General features: G+C 34.6%; 1 protein-coding gene and 2 pseudogenes across 5 annotated transcripts; 2 read left to right on the top strand and 1 right to left on the bottom strand.

Moving 5' to 3' along the window:
• Positions 1-508: 508 nt before the first annotated feature.
• LOC120156846 lies at positions 509-3,843 on the top strand (annotated as a pseudogene).
• Positions 3,844-4,709: 866 nt separating this feature from the next.
• On the bottom strand, positions 4,710-8,395 carry LOC120156841 (annotated as a pseudogene).
• Positions 8,396-11,826: 3,431 nt separating this feature from the next.
• LOC120156843 (auxin-responsive protein IAA28-like) lies at positions 11,827-14,138 on the top strand. Of its 5 annotated transcripts, none has more exons than XM_039168097.1 (6): positions 11,827-12,194; positions 12,273-12,664; positions 12,940-13,229; positions 13,350-13,500; positions 13,668-13,732; positions 13,847-14,096. In XM_039168097.1, the coding sequence occupies exons 2-5, from the start codon at positions 12,354-12,356 to the stop codon at positions 13,729-13,731; spliced, it is 816 nt and encodes a 271-aa protein (XP_039024028.1). In that variant the 5' UTR covers positions 11,827-12,194; positions 12,273-12,353; the 3' UTR covers position 13,732; positions 13,847-14,096. The 5 variants fall into 5 exon arrangements, 4 of the variants coding, with proteins under 4 accessions (XP_039024028.1, XP_039024030.1, XP_039024029.1 ...); XR_005519092.1 differs by lacking the exon at positions 11,827-12,194 and adding an exon at positions 14,103-14,138 and having other exon boundaries at positions 12,206-12,664; positions 13,847-13,901; XM_039168099.1 differs by lacking the exon at positions 11,827-12,194 and having other exon boundaries at positions 12,206-12,664; positions 12,967-13,229.
• Positions 14,139-14,586: the final 448 nt, after the last annotated feature.

The following is a 14,586-nucleotide window of genomic DNA, read 5'->3' as shown; positions in this document are numbered from 1 at the left end:
CTTGCAGATCCGATGACGCTATTATTCTTGAAATTAAGCAGATTATAGGGTCTCATTTAAGCAATAGAAGTATCAACAGATTAGATAGCACTAATTTAGATATTTGTAATCAATGGGGTATAGTTTAATTTTGGTTGTTCATAGGATACCCTTGATTCTTTCTTCTTTTCCTCTGTCTGAACTGATTTTGTAGCAGGTTTCTGCCACCTTTGGATAATAAAAATATTAATTATCCAAAAAAAATTAAAATTTATATAAAAAAAGAAGAAGAGAAATTTATCCTGGGATCTTCCTTTTGAACACCCATAATTGCTACCATACTCGTTGTTCATAAATATTTATGAGTTTTGCTTTGCTTTTCACTCTTACTATAAAAGAAAGAGTTTTTTGCCTTTTGAACAATTAAGGGAAAAAAACCTGTTTTTTCTTTTAATGTTGTGTTCTGTTCCCAAGCATTGTTAGATTTGCAGAGACGGATGTTGGGTGGGGATCGGGGAAGAAAGAATATCCTTGTCGTTAATATTTCATACGACAGTTAATAACACTTGTGATTTAGTGGATAATTCGACCATGGTTGGTGGTGGTGTTGATGATATGTACGGTGAGGATAATGCCACATTAAATCAGTCTATCACACCATGGACTATCCCTGTTGCTAGGTGATTTACTCCTATTCCTGCACCAATGCCAATATCATCATGCTTCGTAATTTCCTTTTAGATCTAAATTTTTTTTCAGTGTTAATCTGAGTCCTGAAAAGACAAAGATCATAGCTTTCTTGATCTTTTGCTCATAAAAAATACTTCAAACAAGTGATGTGCATTGTAAATCTGTGTTTGTAGTGGATATTCTTTGATGCGTGACGCACGTCACAACAAAGGGCTTGCCTTCACTGAGAAAGAGAGAGATGCACATTACCTGCGTGGCCTTCTTCCCCCTGTTGTTCTCAGCCAGGAACTTCAGGAGAAGAAGATGATGAATATCATTCGCCAATATACGGTTCCTTTGCATCAATACATGGCGATGATCGATCTTCAGGTAAACTTTCCATGCCTTAAATTCCCCACATATAGCACCTATATATCGTATCGGCAACTTTATGGATGTACTATTGACTGCATTTGGCAGGAGAGGAATGAACGACTTTTTTACAAGCTTCTCGTCGAATAACGTGGAGGAACTGCTCCCGGTTGTGTACACTCCAACAGTTGATGAGGCTTGCCAAAAATTTGGCAGCATTTTCAGGCACTCTCAGGGTCTTTACATCAGTCTGAAAGACAAGTATGTGTTTTCACTGTGTCCTTTGTGTTGAAAATTGAAATATTGAGATACAAATAACAATAGCCAAGCATCACAATCTATCAGGGGGAAGATTCTTGAAATACTGAAAAACTGGACTGAGAGAACAGTTCAAGTCATTGTTGTATCTTGGTTGCCAGGTGATTCCATATCTGTTTCGAAGCTGCACTCGAAACATCTCGTAGATCAACTTCATGATCATTAATATTCTGATTGTTTTCAGGGAATGGGAATACCTGTAGGAAAACTCTCTCTACACAGCTCTCGGTGGAGTCTGTCCCTCATTAGTAAGCATCGATAAAACCAGTTGATTTCATGTTACCATTTAACAATTTGGTTACAGTAATGTCATACATAGTAGGTCTCCTAATAGCATATACGATCAGCTAATTATTTACAATCTTCATGCTTGCCTGTCACAATCGATGTCGGGACAATCAACGAGAAGTTGTTAAATGACGAATTTTACATTGGGCTCAGGCAAAAGAGGGCAACCGGAAATGTTTGATGTTTTTCCTTTGCATATCTGTGTTCCCATTAAGCCATAATATGTTATGCCATAAATGTACAAGAATATGTTTCCTTGGTGCAGGAATATGCTGACCTTCTACAAGAGTTCATGTGTGCAGTTAAACAGAATTATGGAGAGAAAATTCTAATACAGGTAATCATCAGCCCATCTTCTTTTTAGGCCTTTGCTGTTGGATTTTTTACATGCTCGATTCTCCGATTTTCAGTTTGAAGATTTTGCAAACCACAATGCAATTGAACTGTTAGCAAGATACAGTTCTACTCATCTCGTTTTCAATGACGATATACAGGTAATATGTTTAACTAGAATCCCCTCCTCTGTTTTCTTTAATGGTGGCGACATTAGTTTAAAACTCTTCATAAAGATAGGGTACAGCAGCTGTGGTGCTGGCTGGCCTTCTTTCTGCCCTAAGATTACTCGGTGGAACTCTCGTCGACCATACATTCTTGTTCCTCGGTGCTGGTGAGGTAAGGCTCGATTAACACAATGACAATAAGGGAACTGAACTTTCCTATACAATACTTGCTTCTCATCTCACATATACAACATCTTAATTGTGTTTCTTTTTGGCTGTTGATAGGCCGGAACTGGTATAGCTGACCTCATAGCACTTGAGATCTCAGAACAGGTAATAATCTTCTAATGCTATGTATTTGTGTCTTCAGGAAAGGTTCATGTCTAAACATATACGGTCTCTCGACAGAATGGAAAACCGATTGAGGAGAACAGCAAGAAGATCTGGCTTGTAGACTCAAAGGTACTATGAATTTCATTGAAACTATCTTGTATAAAACGATGCAAGCTCTTCTTTTCTCACTGTGATGAGGTTGAATCATGTTGCAGGGATTGGTCGTTACCTCTCGCAAGGACTCGCTTCAAGACTACAAGAAACCTTGGGCTCATGACCATGAACCTGTCACAGAATTCATCAATGCCGTCACGGTGCGTAACTTGTCGTGAGTTTTTATTCGAAACGAAATGTTTCATCTTTCTTTTACTTCTTCCACATTTATGTTTGATTAATCAAGCAATCAAACCAATTATCTTGATTGGAACATCTGGTGTGGGAAAACAATTCACAAAAGAGGTTGTGGAGGCAATGGCATCATTGAATAAGGTTCTTTATATCTCTATCTTTGAGATCATCTCAAGTGATGAGTTTTAGACTGATCCTAATGGACGACTTGCAGACACCTCTTATCATGGCTCTATCGAACCTGACATCGCAAGCGGAGTGTATGGCAGAAGAAGCATATACATGGAGTGAGGTACATGACATGCAAGATTCCTTGTAGCTTGGAATATTTTTACACACTCAAGTAAATTACTCTAAAAACTCTGCAGGGTCGTGCAATCTTTGCCAGTGGAAGCCCATTTGATCCCTTCGAATATAATGGCAAGACCTTCGTGCCTGGCCAGGTTTTTTGCTTTCTCCCTGTACTTAAAGCATTTTCAAGTTTGGGAACTAACTGTTAAATCCTTGGGGACCTTGTCTAATGTGATTCAGGCAAACAATGCTTACATTTTCCCTGTATTTGGTTTGGGTTTGATAATGTCTGGTTCAATTCGTGTACGTGATGACATGCTTTTGGTAGCCTGTAAGTGCATTTGGTCTGTTTCTGTACATGCAAATGGTGAAAAACTGGAACCTAAAAGCCTTTTTTTTCCCCTTCCCTTGTTATAGCCAAAGCTTTGGCTTCACAAGTGACAGAAGAACACAACGAAAAGGGAATGATTTATCCACCATTCAAGAATATCAGAAAGATATCAGCAAATATTGCTGCTAAAGTTGCTGCCAAGGCATATGAACTTGGTGAGTTCCAGTTTTATGGGTTCAAGCTCTTAAAATCAGAGTCTTCTATATTCATCTATTTACGTTGTTTGATGGTTTGTAATGCTAGGTTTGGCTTCTCATCTTCCTCAGCCTGGGGATCTTGTTAAATGTGTTGAGAAGTGTATGTACAACCCAGTTTACAGAAGCTACCGTTGAAGATTTGTGGCACTCTAATATTGTTTTTGCTCTTACACTTGTTACTCAACTTTTAAAGCTTGCATTACATTTATTAAAATTTCAATTCGTTTTCGTCACAGCCATCATCCTTAACTTCCGGCAAATAAATATTGACACGATATGTATAAAACCCTTTAAAATAAACTCTTAAGCTTTTCTTGTCGTTGTAGTTTCTGTAGTCAATTCTTTCGATCACCATCAACAATCGCCAATATCAATAAATATAAACAACTAAAACAAGCAAAGAAGTAAAGAAAAAAATAAAAGAAAAAGAAAAATTATACATCTCAAGCTCGACGAGTTTTTATGAACAAGTGTCCGCCAATCAATCCCAACGTTGGAAATGTTCGATTTGAGCAAAAGATTAACATAGTTCAGATTTAACCATGACAATTTAGAAAGTTTTAACTTTAAATTTCAATTGAGATTTGAGGAGATTAGATGGTTTTATGACCAATTTGAATCAAAGGAAAGAAAGAGAAGAATGATAGTTCAATTATCTTTTGATAACTGCATGGACCTCCTTTGTGTATATGATCTGGACTGAGAGAAACAGAGGGCACTTCCAAAGGTTGCAAAGAACTTAAGACATTATTATACAAAGTATAAAGGAAATAGTGCAGATAAAACCAAGAGGGAAAAGTACAGACTGTAATTTCTGTAGCAGATTTCTGCTGCTTTTGGTAGTACAATTCACATTTATCGAAAAAGAAAATATATTTTCTCCAAAGGGAAAAATCTTTTGATTTTGAGATCTCAAGTAAATGCAGTACTCGTACACAAAACAAAAAGATGTTTGATTTCCAGAAACGGCTGCATGAAGTCTTCTCATTTATGACGTCACACAAGACACCCAAGTTATGGACACACTGTAAGATCCGATATCTGGTTTTTATTTGCATATTAACTAGTGAAAATCTTAGAACCATAATTTCTATGGTATGACAACAGTAATTTGATAACTCCTTATATCCCAAAATGATTTAGGCTCCAGCTTGTCATTTGTCGCGGTAAAAAGCCACCCCATTTGGCTTTCACAAGATGCACGGTTGGCGATTGTCCATGCATGCCTGCGGAAAGCAATGATCGGGTTTATCACAAAAGAAATAAGACAACAATAGCAACATAGTGTTGCACAATTCAAACTTCAAAGAGGTGTCAACAAGTTGGGAATATTGTGGGATGAAGATAACATCAAACATTAGGAGGAACAAGGATCTATTAAGTATTTAAATCGAAAAGTTGAGAGGGACAAAGGCCTTATTTGACTAATATTTAAACTAGCAAGGGCCTATAACAAATGATAAACCCCATAAGAAACACCATCATTGCAATTAAAGAACATTGGAAATCTCAACCTTATGATAAACCCAAAAGCAAAATGATATTTCAATCTAATATGTAGTGAAAAGGTGCCAACTATCCATGTATTGTAACATGATTGGCTTCATCCTGCATTCAAGAAAGAGAGAGTTTAAGACAATACCACGGAAACCAGCTATACTCTTCGGATGGTTGGCCTCTGAGCGCTAAAGCCATATGCCTTACGGAAGGTCCTTACCTCGTGCACATCGCCATGGGTGTTGACATAAGCACCCAGGTGATCATCACTAGACATCACCAACTTATCAGTACGCCTAGCAATTACAGTCTGAAAAAAAGACGATCGGATGAAAATTGCTAAAGACATAACCCATTGTATTGCCTGTTTGTCTGTCAAGAACAGAGGTATGAAATCATCTGGCATTGGCATTCAAACACGAGAGAGCGAGAGCAGTACCTGACAGATCTTACACTGAAAATAATAAAGTCTTTCAAGTAACTCAATTTCACGGCACAGTCTACATGAAATGCCATCAATTTCCAGAAGCTCCTGTCTTGAAGGTTCAGAGATGGAAATTATTCTTGCAATATACAAAGATCAGGCTTCTTCACAAAATCATTCATGTCTGTCCCCATTTCATTCCACATATCTGCAACATAGCAGTACCAAACATTCAACATTGTAGAAATTTTGGAACAATGTTTTTTATGAATTGCTACATGCCAAAGTCTTTAAAGCGAACAAGGTAGTTACAAAGGAGCATAGAGAAAAAACTAAAATCAGCATTGAGATACCTGCTGCCCTTTGAGCAAGACAATATGAGTCATACATACGATATACCCAATAGCGCCAGAAAGCTCCACATGAAATACGAGACCTGGGTCCTGCCAACTTGTGAGCCATGGATTTGGTCCCAATTCCCAGACTTACATTTCTGATTTGTTTTACATGGCAAGAAGGTGATGAACCCTTGAAACTAGAGTCATTCCGACTTGGACTTCCAGATTGGTAACCTGACTCGCACGATTTGTAGTCATCATCACTGCTTGTTGACTCATCCGTCCTATCAGCCACATAACAAGCACCAATTGCAGATTGATGAATTCTTCTTTCTGTTTGAGAAAGTTCACTCTCAAAGCTTTCCTCTGAAGTTGCTATTGAATCAATTTCCTCATTCCCACCTCCACATGATGATGGATTTAAAGACAGCATCTGTTGGCTTCGTAGATTACTTAATGGTACCAATTTTGCACATGCATCTCGAGGGGAAATAAATGGCACGTCGTTTTCAATAATTTGAATCTCTCCAAAAGACTTAAAAAATGATAAAAGAAATCAATATTCTATAATATAGCTGTGCTAACAATAAGGACATTTCAGAGTATTTTTGGAGAAAAAAAAAAGATTTTTCTTACTGCTCCTTCTGCATCAACCCAACTACGTCTCAAACAAAACCGCTGTTGGCCACGAATACCCATGTTCACTGAACCATCCTTTAGTGGGAAATATTGCCGAATCTGCAAAAGAGAATTACTGTACAATTGGATTGAAACTTACAAGGTGTTGACAATAATACACCACAACAAGTACACAGACATACTCTAATCACACTTTGGTCTAACAAAAATAAGCTTATCAAGAAGAATTGACTTTGACAACGCATGTTATTTGAAATAGCATTTTTCCTCCCCAACTTATTTACACATTTAACTAAACATGTTCACTACATTTGTTCAGATCTTGAATAACATTTTCATCATGTATGTCCATGTGTAGGATAAAAAAGGGGTGCTTTCTTCAAACAGTTAACAACCTTTATGAAGTTGTATTAAGTTAAAATGCAAGTTAAACGTCTATCAGCAAGCAAAAGTATAGAAACAGAAAGTTCAAGGAAGTATACCTCAGCAGTTGTCCCTATGTTTGCTAGATTTAACGGTTCACCATCGGCACTTCTGTAAGCACGGACCTGCATTCATGTTGGGTTTAGTAACACCAATGGTAGAGAAGTGAAAAAAAATGTGTTATAACCAATCACACCAATGGTGTAAGGAGCATCAGCATTGAATATTGCTCTGTTAACTGTGGCTATAAAATTGGGTTTAGTAACACTAAGCGGAAGTGTGGCCTCCGGGAACAGAACTACCCCTGGTGCATACATATCAAACAGAAGGGTTTAACTAATTCAATCTATTATATGAAAGAAAAAGTTATTAAGACGAGTAATAAAACATATAGGATAACACGGAACACGTGATTCAAATATCATACTTATGTACTTTCTCACACATCCATTGAAATCATTAAAAATAATAAATATCTAATGGTCCTAAAATTTTCTGATTTTACTAATCAACAATCACAAGACTTTTGAATCATAAACCAATACCTCTAGAACCATGATTTATCAAAAACAATGCCTAGCAATTAGAATAAGAAATAAATGGAAAACGAGCAAATTCCTTCAAGACAGAACAATGGGAGGTTCAAGATGGCACCACCTTCCCAAAATCCAGACCTGTGGCGCGTGTCATCGACCTCTGTCATGTATTTACAAATTAAACCTCAAGCTGTTCAGAAAGGACTGAACAAAAGCTTCATTGTGTTAAATAGAGATTATATGATTACCGCCAAGATATGAATGTAAGGAAGTCAAATAGGTATCGGAGGTGAAATCATCAATCGAATAACCGCCACTACAATATGAACGACAAAGTTAACCAATAGAATACCATAGCAATCGAACTTAAACAAATCGTAAAATGCTTTAATCTAAACTAAATATATTCCAAGAATAAGCAGTAAAATACTGAAAGTTGTAAAAATGAAATACAATAGCAAAAACTCATTGCCACTAATAAATGAAAATTTTCCAAAACCTCAGTTCAAACCAAAATTATGAACACCGTGATAAAACGACGATAAATTCTAAGCAACGATAAATTCTAAGCACAACGGTTGACAGCGAATCAAAGGATTGAAAACATATGAAATTCCATATGGTTACGGTACTTACATAGTCTCGCAATCATCATCGGACGATTCAAGAAGACTGTCGACTTCTTCGATCTGCAACTCCTCATCGTCGAGCTCTAGAATCTGTTCGATCTGTCGCCTCAAAACCTCGTCTTCCATTTTCGTCTTTCTAGTGTTTTAGATGAATGAACTCATGAAACTACATTTTTGTCATGGTGCCATTAATCATCATCCGCAGCAATTTTCGCTCATGAAATTATTTTTTCTGTCTCTCCTCCATACAAAACTCCGTTGCCGTTGTCAAATAATCGGCCCATGAGGAATCTGTCCATCTACAATTGTATAAACAAACCCCCTCCATCCGGCCCATTCCAATAATTTCACGTAGAAAACTGTAGAAAAACTGAAATTAAGGTTTACTGACCATATAAGTACTTAAAACTGTAGTAATACATATTTAAGCCACAACTTTTTTAGGATGAAGTTAAAAATTGGCGACTAAACTTTTAGATATTAAACTTTAGTTTTTATTGTACTAGTTGTAAATGAAACAAGGTTTCATTGTTTATGTTGTAAATGAAGAAATATTAGTAGTTATAACTATTTATAAAATAGGGTAAACTACATACGTGATCACTTAATTATGGTCAAAAATTATTTTGACCACCAATGTTTTAATTTGATCAATCATACCACTCAACTATTTAAATACTTCAATCAAGCCACTTGTCGTTAACATTTAACGGAGTAGATGATGTGGCAGTTAAACTATTTTGGTATAATTACACAATTGGTCCCTTTTACTTATATATTATTTCAATTTAGTCATAATTGTAATAAATTAAAATAAATTTAACCCTTGAATCAGGATCGGTACCATGTGTCATTGGTGACACTTATTATGACATGTGTCGTCATTCGATTGAAGGATATTTTAATTTATTTTAATTTAATATATTTATTTTTCGCCAATTAGAGGATGACATGTGTCACCCTCTGTTTGAAAGAAAACAAACCCATGCAATAAGAAGGGGGAAATGGAATCAAACCTGAGACCTTTTAGTTAGAATAGAAAAGACCAACCCATTAAGCCAAAGCAATATATATATTGAATGTTAATATGTAAATGCTTTACTCAAAATTAATAATATTTTATATATCTTAAATTTTTTAATTATCTTTTGTTTTTGTTTTAACTTATTAAATATATTTTATTTTTATTTTAATGTAAAAATATATATTTTATCTTTATCATCACTTAAAAATTATATTTTTTAAAAATATATTAACGTAAAATATATTTAAATATTTTATTATTGATTTAATATATATATATATATATATTATTATCTTCACTTAAAAATATATTTCATTCTTATTTCAAATTAAAAATATATTTTATTATTATCTTAAATTTTAAAAATATATTAAAATAACTGAACTTCAAAATATATTTTAATATATTTTTAAAATTTAAGATAATAATAAAATATATTTTTAAGTGAATATAATAGTAAAAAAATATTTTTTGTATTAAATTAATAATAAAATATTATAAAATAAAATACAATTTTAAAATTTAAGATATATAAATTATTATTAATTTATATTAAAGCATTTACATACTAAGAATACAATATATATATAATTTGTTGTCCAAAATAAACCAAATGGTTGCCTTGGCTTCATGGAATCTCCTATTCTAGTTAAAGGTCCTAGGTTTGATTCCCCTTGCCCTCTCTTATTGTGTGGATTTGTTTTTTTCAAACAGAGGGTGACACATGTTACCCTTTGATTGGTGGAATATAAATATATTGCATTAAAATAAGTTAAAATATATTTAGTCCTTCAATCGAATAACGACACGTGTCATGACAATTGTCACCAATGACACATGGAACCTCGAGGATTAAATTTATTTTAATTTATTATAATTATGATGAAATTGAAAGAATATATAAGTAACAGGGACCAATTGTATAATTATACCAAAATATTTTAAATGCCACATTACCTACCCGTTAAATGTTAACGACAAGTGACTTGATTGAAGTATTTAAATAATTGGATGACCTAATTAATCAAATTGAGATATCGATAGTCAAAATGAATTTTGACCATAGTTAAATGGTCACATGTGTAGTTTACCCTATAAAATATAAGATGCCAGTTTATATATCCTATTTCTTTTCGATAAAGTACTTGCTTCCCCGGCGCCCGTCAAAACTCCTTTCCATTGCTTGGTGGGTTGGCAGATACAGTGATTATATGTCGAATTTTATGGAAAGTTGACACTTGACAGTGTTGGTGACTTGATTCCAATTACTTTATTCAAGGTTACTTGGAGGAAGGTTATGGTCTTCTCCGCACTTTGAAGTTGAAATGAAATGGAGGGATCAGGTCAAGAATGGACGGAGAGGATGCTGCGAACTATGGAATCCATGTAAATATGAAATTTCTATTCACATTATTTCCATATTGCTGGTTGTTATTTTTAAAAATTTCAAGTTCCGACAGTAATTATAAAAATATTTGAATTTTTATCGTTAAATAATTAAAATTTTAAAATAATACTATTTTATAACCACTTTAAATTAATAAAATAATAATAATAATAATAGAAAAAAGCTGTATAAAAAAAGAACCTTTTCCACAGTGCTTTTGTCTTGGTAAATCATCATTCATAAGTAAACAAACTACACTCCTTTTGCAAATCATAGTAGAAGATGATTAACATAGCAGATACGGTCGATTTTTCTGGTTCAAAAACTCAACGATTTGGTTGGCTGGTAATTAGCAGCGTGCAAACTTGTAGTCATTGTTAGAGATCAAGGAAGTAAAGAGAAGAAAAGGGCAAAAATAAAAGGTCGAAAAAGGCTCCTCTTAAAGTGAAGTTGGGAATTATCAGGTCAGGCAGTGATGGAACATATCTTACTAAGTGGGATATTAGGGCTCCACCACCATTTATGGATGGTGAGCTAGAAAGGGTTAGTTGTTCTGCTAACAATAATGATTGCCAAGACTTTTACCTTTGTTCTTTTCTTTCTTCTTTTCCCTCAATATTCATTGAACATTTCTAATGCCTACTTCCAAAAGAACAAAAATTTATACTTGGATGTTGATATTCACAGCAGTTTTCATCAACAACATTCCTTATATAAGTAACCATCGTAAACACAGAGCTGGTAAGACAGTGTTCGGGGTGTCTGGATTTGAATCCTATGATATAGTGACTTGAAAATGCTAAACACATCAAAGTAAAGGTAAGCATCTCCACCCATCCATCAAACGCGGATTGCAGAAAGCATGCTTGAAATAGGTTTTTAAGAGTCAACAATTTCATAATGACATAAACCCATGGCATTGTAAAATATATATGTAATTATTACTTTTTGAGTTTTCTTTTAAATCAAGACCTTATCAGGATTCTAGTTTCTCAGTTCAACCATGTTGGAAAATACTGGTTTTGTACACGTTGAAAGAGTTGACTGCATTTACTTGTACAATTACACAAAACCGTCGTGAAATACAGCACAGTTTATTTCCTATAAATGTGGTGCATACATACATACATATATCAGCTTATACAATACATACATACATACATACATACATCATATATAGTTACATACATGTATTAGCTTAATACAGCAGAGGAGAATACGTTGCAGGATATGTATTTATCAAATGTATGCTGTCCTTATCATGTGTAAAGTTCATCTGCCTAAAAGCCTAGGATAAGGCATCATAAGAGTCTAGGATAGCATTAGGTGCTTGACAAAAAGGAAGAATGAGCAATGTTGTCTTGTCTAGGTCATGAATCAGTATTATGTGGAAGCTGTTCTGTCTGCAGTTTCCTTTTGTCTGTCCTAATCTCAGTTCGAGGAGGAAACGAGGAGAGCAAACTTGAAAAAAATTAAAATAGCCACTTAGTTAGCTATATTTCCCCAACAAGCTTGCCATATATTGCCTTTTCCATGAAGACGCAGCAAAATTCATATATATAGGCTGGTGAAGTACTTAGATTTTTGGGGTTGTTGTTGGTTATCCTCCAGGTAGACTCAAGTATTTTGCTTATAATCCACATGAATTCCAATTAGTTTCTTGATTGAATTGGTAATTTTTCTCTGCAGTTTGTCTCCAGTAAACCAAGCCTATTGTCTAAGAACCAAAATACATAGAACCAGCTAGGATCTCTTTCTATTTACCTTGTTATGGTGTCCGATAAGATGGAAGAATATCCTCAGTTTCTGACCCTAAATATTATGAACAAAGAATGGCTAGTAAATCATAAAGTCTCAGAGGACACGAAGTTGGAGTTGAGACTTGGTCCTCCAGGGGAAGTACATGGCTACAACAGCAATACACCTCATGGAACAAAGAGAACTTTCCATCACACAACAGATGAGACAATATGTAGCTCTAAGATGGCAGTGGGAGAGGTTCAGTTTACCGATAGGAAAGCATGTTGTACTCTTGCTACTGCTGATCCAGACGCCTCGTTGAACAATACCTCAAATAAAAGGTTGCTATTCCTTAAAACTTTTGATACTTTCCGTATGATAAGAATTAGAATATATTCTTTCATGTGGAAAAAATTAAACAAGGTTTTGTTCAAGGGGCTCAGCATGGTTTGATCCAAGCATGTTTGGGAAGGGAAAGATGTTTCAGTAGCTTGTTTTAAGTTTAATAAATGCTGTGATTTTCCTTTCTTTTTTCAGTTTTGTTCTTTTCTGTTACATAGTTTTATTGTTTAGACCCTGGCTGATGCCATTAAAGTATGATCATATTTCTTATCAGCTCTTCTTACTGCCTTCAAACGAGCAGAATTGCATATTCACCAGTTGTTGGGTGGCCTCCGATTCGATCGTCCCGGAAAAATCTTGCTGGCAACAACTTGTCCAAGCCAGCTTCTGAATCATCAAACGACAAGGAAACTGGAGTAAACCCAAAAAAACCCAAAACTCGGTTATTTGTAAAGATAAACATGGAAGGAATCCCTATTGGAAGGAAAGTAAATCTCGGTGCCTATAACAGCTATGAGGAGCTCTCACTTGCCATAGATGAACTGTTCAGTGGTTTGCTTGCAGGTTCGCCCATAAACCAGATAATATACAAAATATCCATTCCACTATAGTTATTTGCTCACTTCTTCTCAACATCTTGCTTTATGCTTAAGTTGACTGGTTTGTTTTACAATTATATCTTAGCTCAAACAGACCCATCCACCACCCAAAACGAAAGCACGATCAAGGAAGTAGCCAAAGCAGATGCAGGTTCATTGGCTGCAGGTGGGGAATATACTCTAATTTATGAAGATGATGAAGGAGATAGGGTCCTTGTTGGAGATGTCCCATGGCAGTAAGCAATTTTCTCTTATATTAGGCCTTACACTATGACATAGCTTACACAAATTAGATTCTTTCAAATGGAACCTTCATCTGTTATTCAACTGCAAAAATTTCAGTACAAAAACATGATATATACATATAATTTCCATTTGATCGTGGATTTCATATATTTGACAGCATGTTTGTTTCTACCGCAAAGAGGTTACATGTATTGAAGAGTTCTGAAATTTCAACTCCATAAAGTAAGTTGTATGAAACCTTTTATTTTATTTTCATTAAAAAAACTATAAAATTGAGAGGTGTCAATTCCTGTTGATCAACTTTCTAGGAAGTTCAGGGAATATGGCTGCTTGCAGTTTGTAGCAAGGAGAAAGAAAAGCCCCATTTGATCCTGCAGTTCATACTTGAAGGTAACTTTATAGAAGATGGTGAATTCTCTGATGTCTTCTTCAAGTGGAATTCCGGTGGCATGAAAGTTCTAATTTGGGTTTCGAAACTCCAGATCTATAATCTGCAATCATTTCTCATTGAAGTTGGCATATGAGCTACTATGATATGTTCATAGAACAAGTCTGAATAAATTTCGAAGATGTATTTCAATTGGCGTTGCTTTGTTTTTAGGTCAACTAGGTGTTTGGAAATGGAAACGTTGATGGGACTTTATTATATCTTTGAAATTCTTGTAATTTGACTTTATATTTTATCTTTTCTTTTTTATAAAATATCTAGAATCACAATTTATGCTTATAAACATAAACCTAAATTAAACACATAATTAAGACATTTTCCTATAAGCATTGACATAAAACTAGCCATTTAAAATCACAGTCAAATGTCTTCTAGATAACAAATAAGTATCATCTTGATCAGTCGTGACGATATTAAATTCAACTCTGAGAAAAAAAAACGAAAATAACAGTCAAATGATCGAAAATGTGTCAAAAGACAAAAGAAAACATACCATAAAGACATAGTTATTACAATCTAAAATATAAAAAAAGCAAAAATGTGATAAAAGAAATTAAAGAAAAAACAAAAAATATCGACCGCAACAAGTAGCATCAAGACTGGTATCGTCGTCTATCAATTAAGAATA

Source organism: Hibiscus syriacus, unplaced genomic scaffold (genome assembly GCF_006381635.1).
Source record: "Hibiscus syriacus cultivar Baekdansim isolate YM2019G1 unplaced genomic scaffold, ASM638163v2 tig00111238_pilon, whole genome shotgun sequence".
NCBI classification, from domain to species: domain Eukaryota; kingdom Viridiplantae; phylum Streptophyta; class Magnoliopsida; order Malvales; family Malvaceae; genus Hibiscus; species Hibiscus syriacus.
The sequence above is the reverse complement of the archived record's forward strand: the minus strand, read 5'-3'. Positions and strand labels throughout refer to the sequence as shown.

Bases quoted from the DNA above. Each gene is read 5' to 3' on its own strand.
- LOC120156843 (XM_039168097.1), top strand. From the start codon at position 12,354: ATGGTGTCCGATAAGATGGAAGAATATCCTCAGTTTCTGACCCTAAAT. The intron at 12,665-12,939 runs GTTGCTATTCCT...ATTTCTTATCAG, and splicing joins AACAATACCTCAAATAAAAG to CTCTTCTTACTGCCTTCAAA. The intron at 13,230-13,349 runs GTTCGCCCATAA...ATTATATCTTAG, and splicing joins GTTCAGTGGTTTGCTTGCAG to CTCAAACAGACCCATCCACC.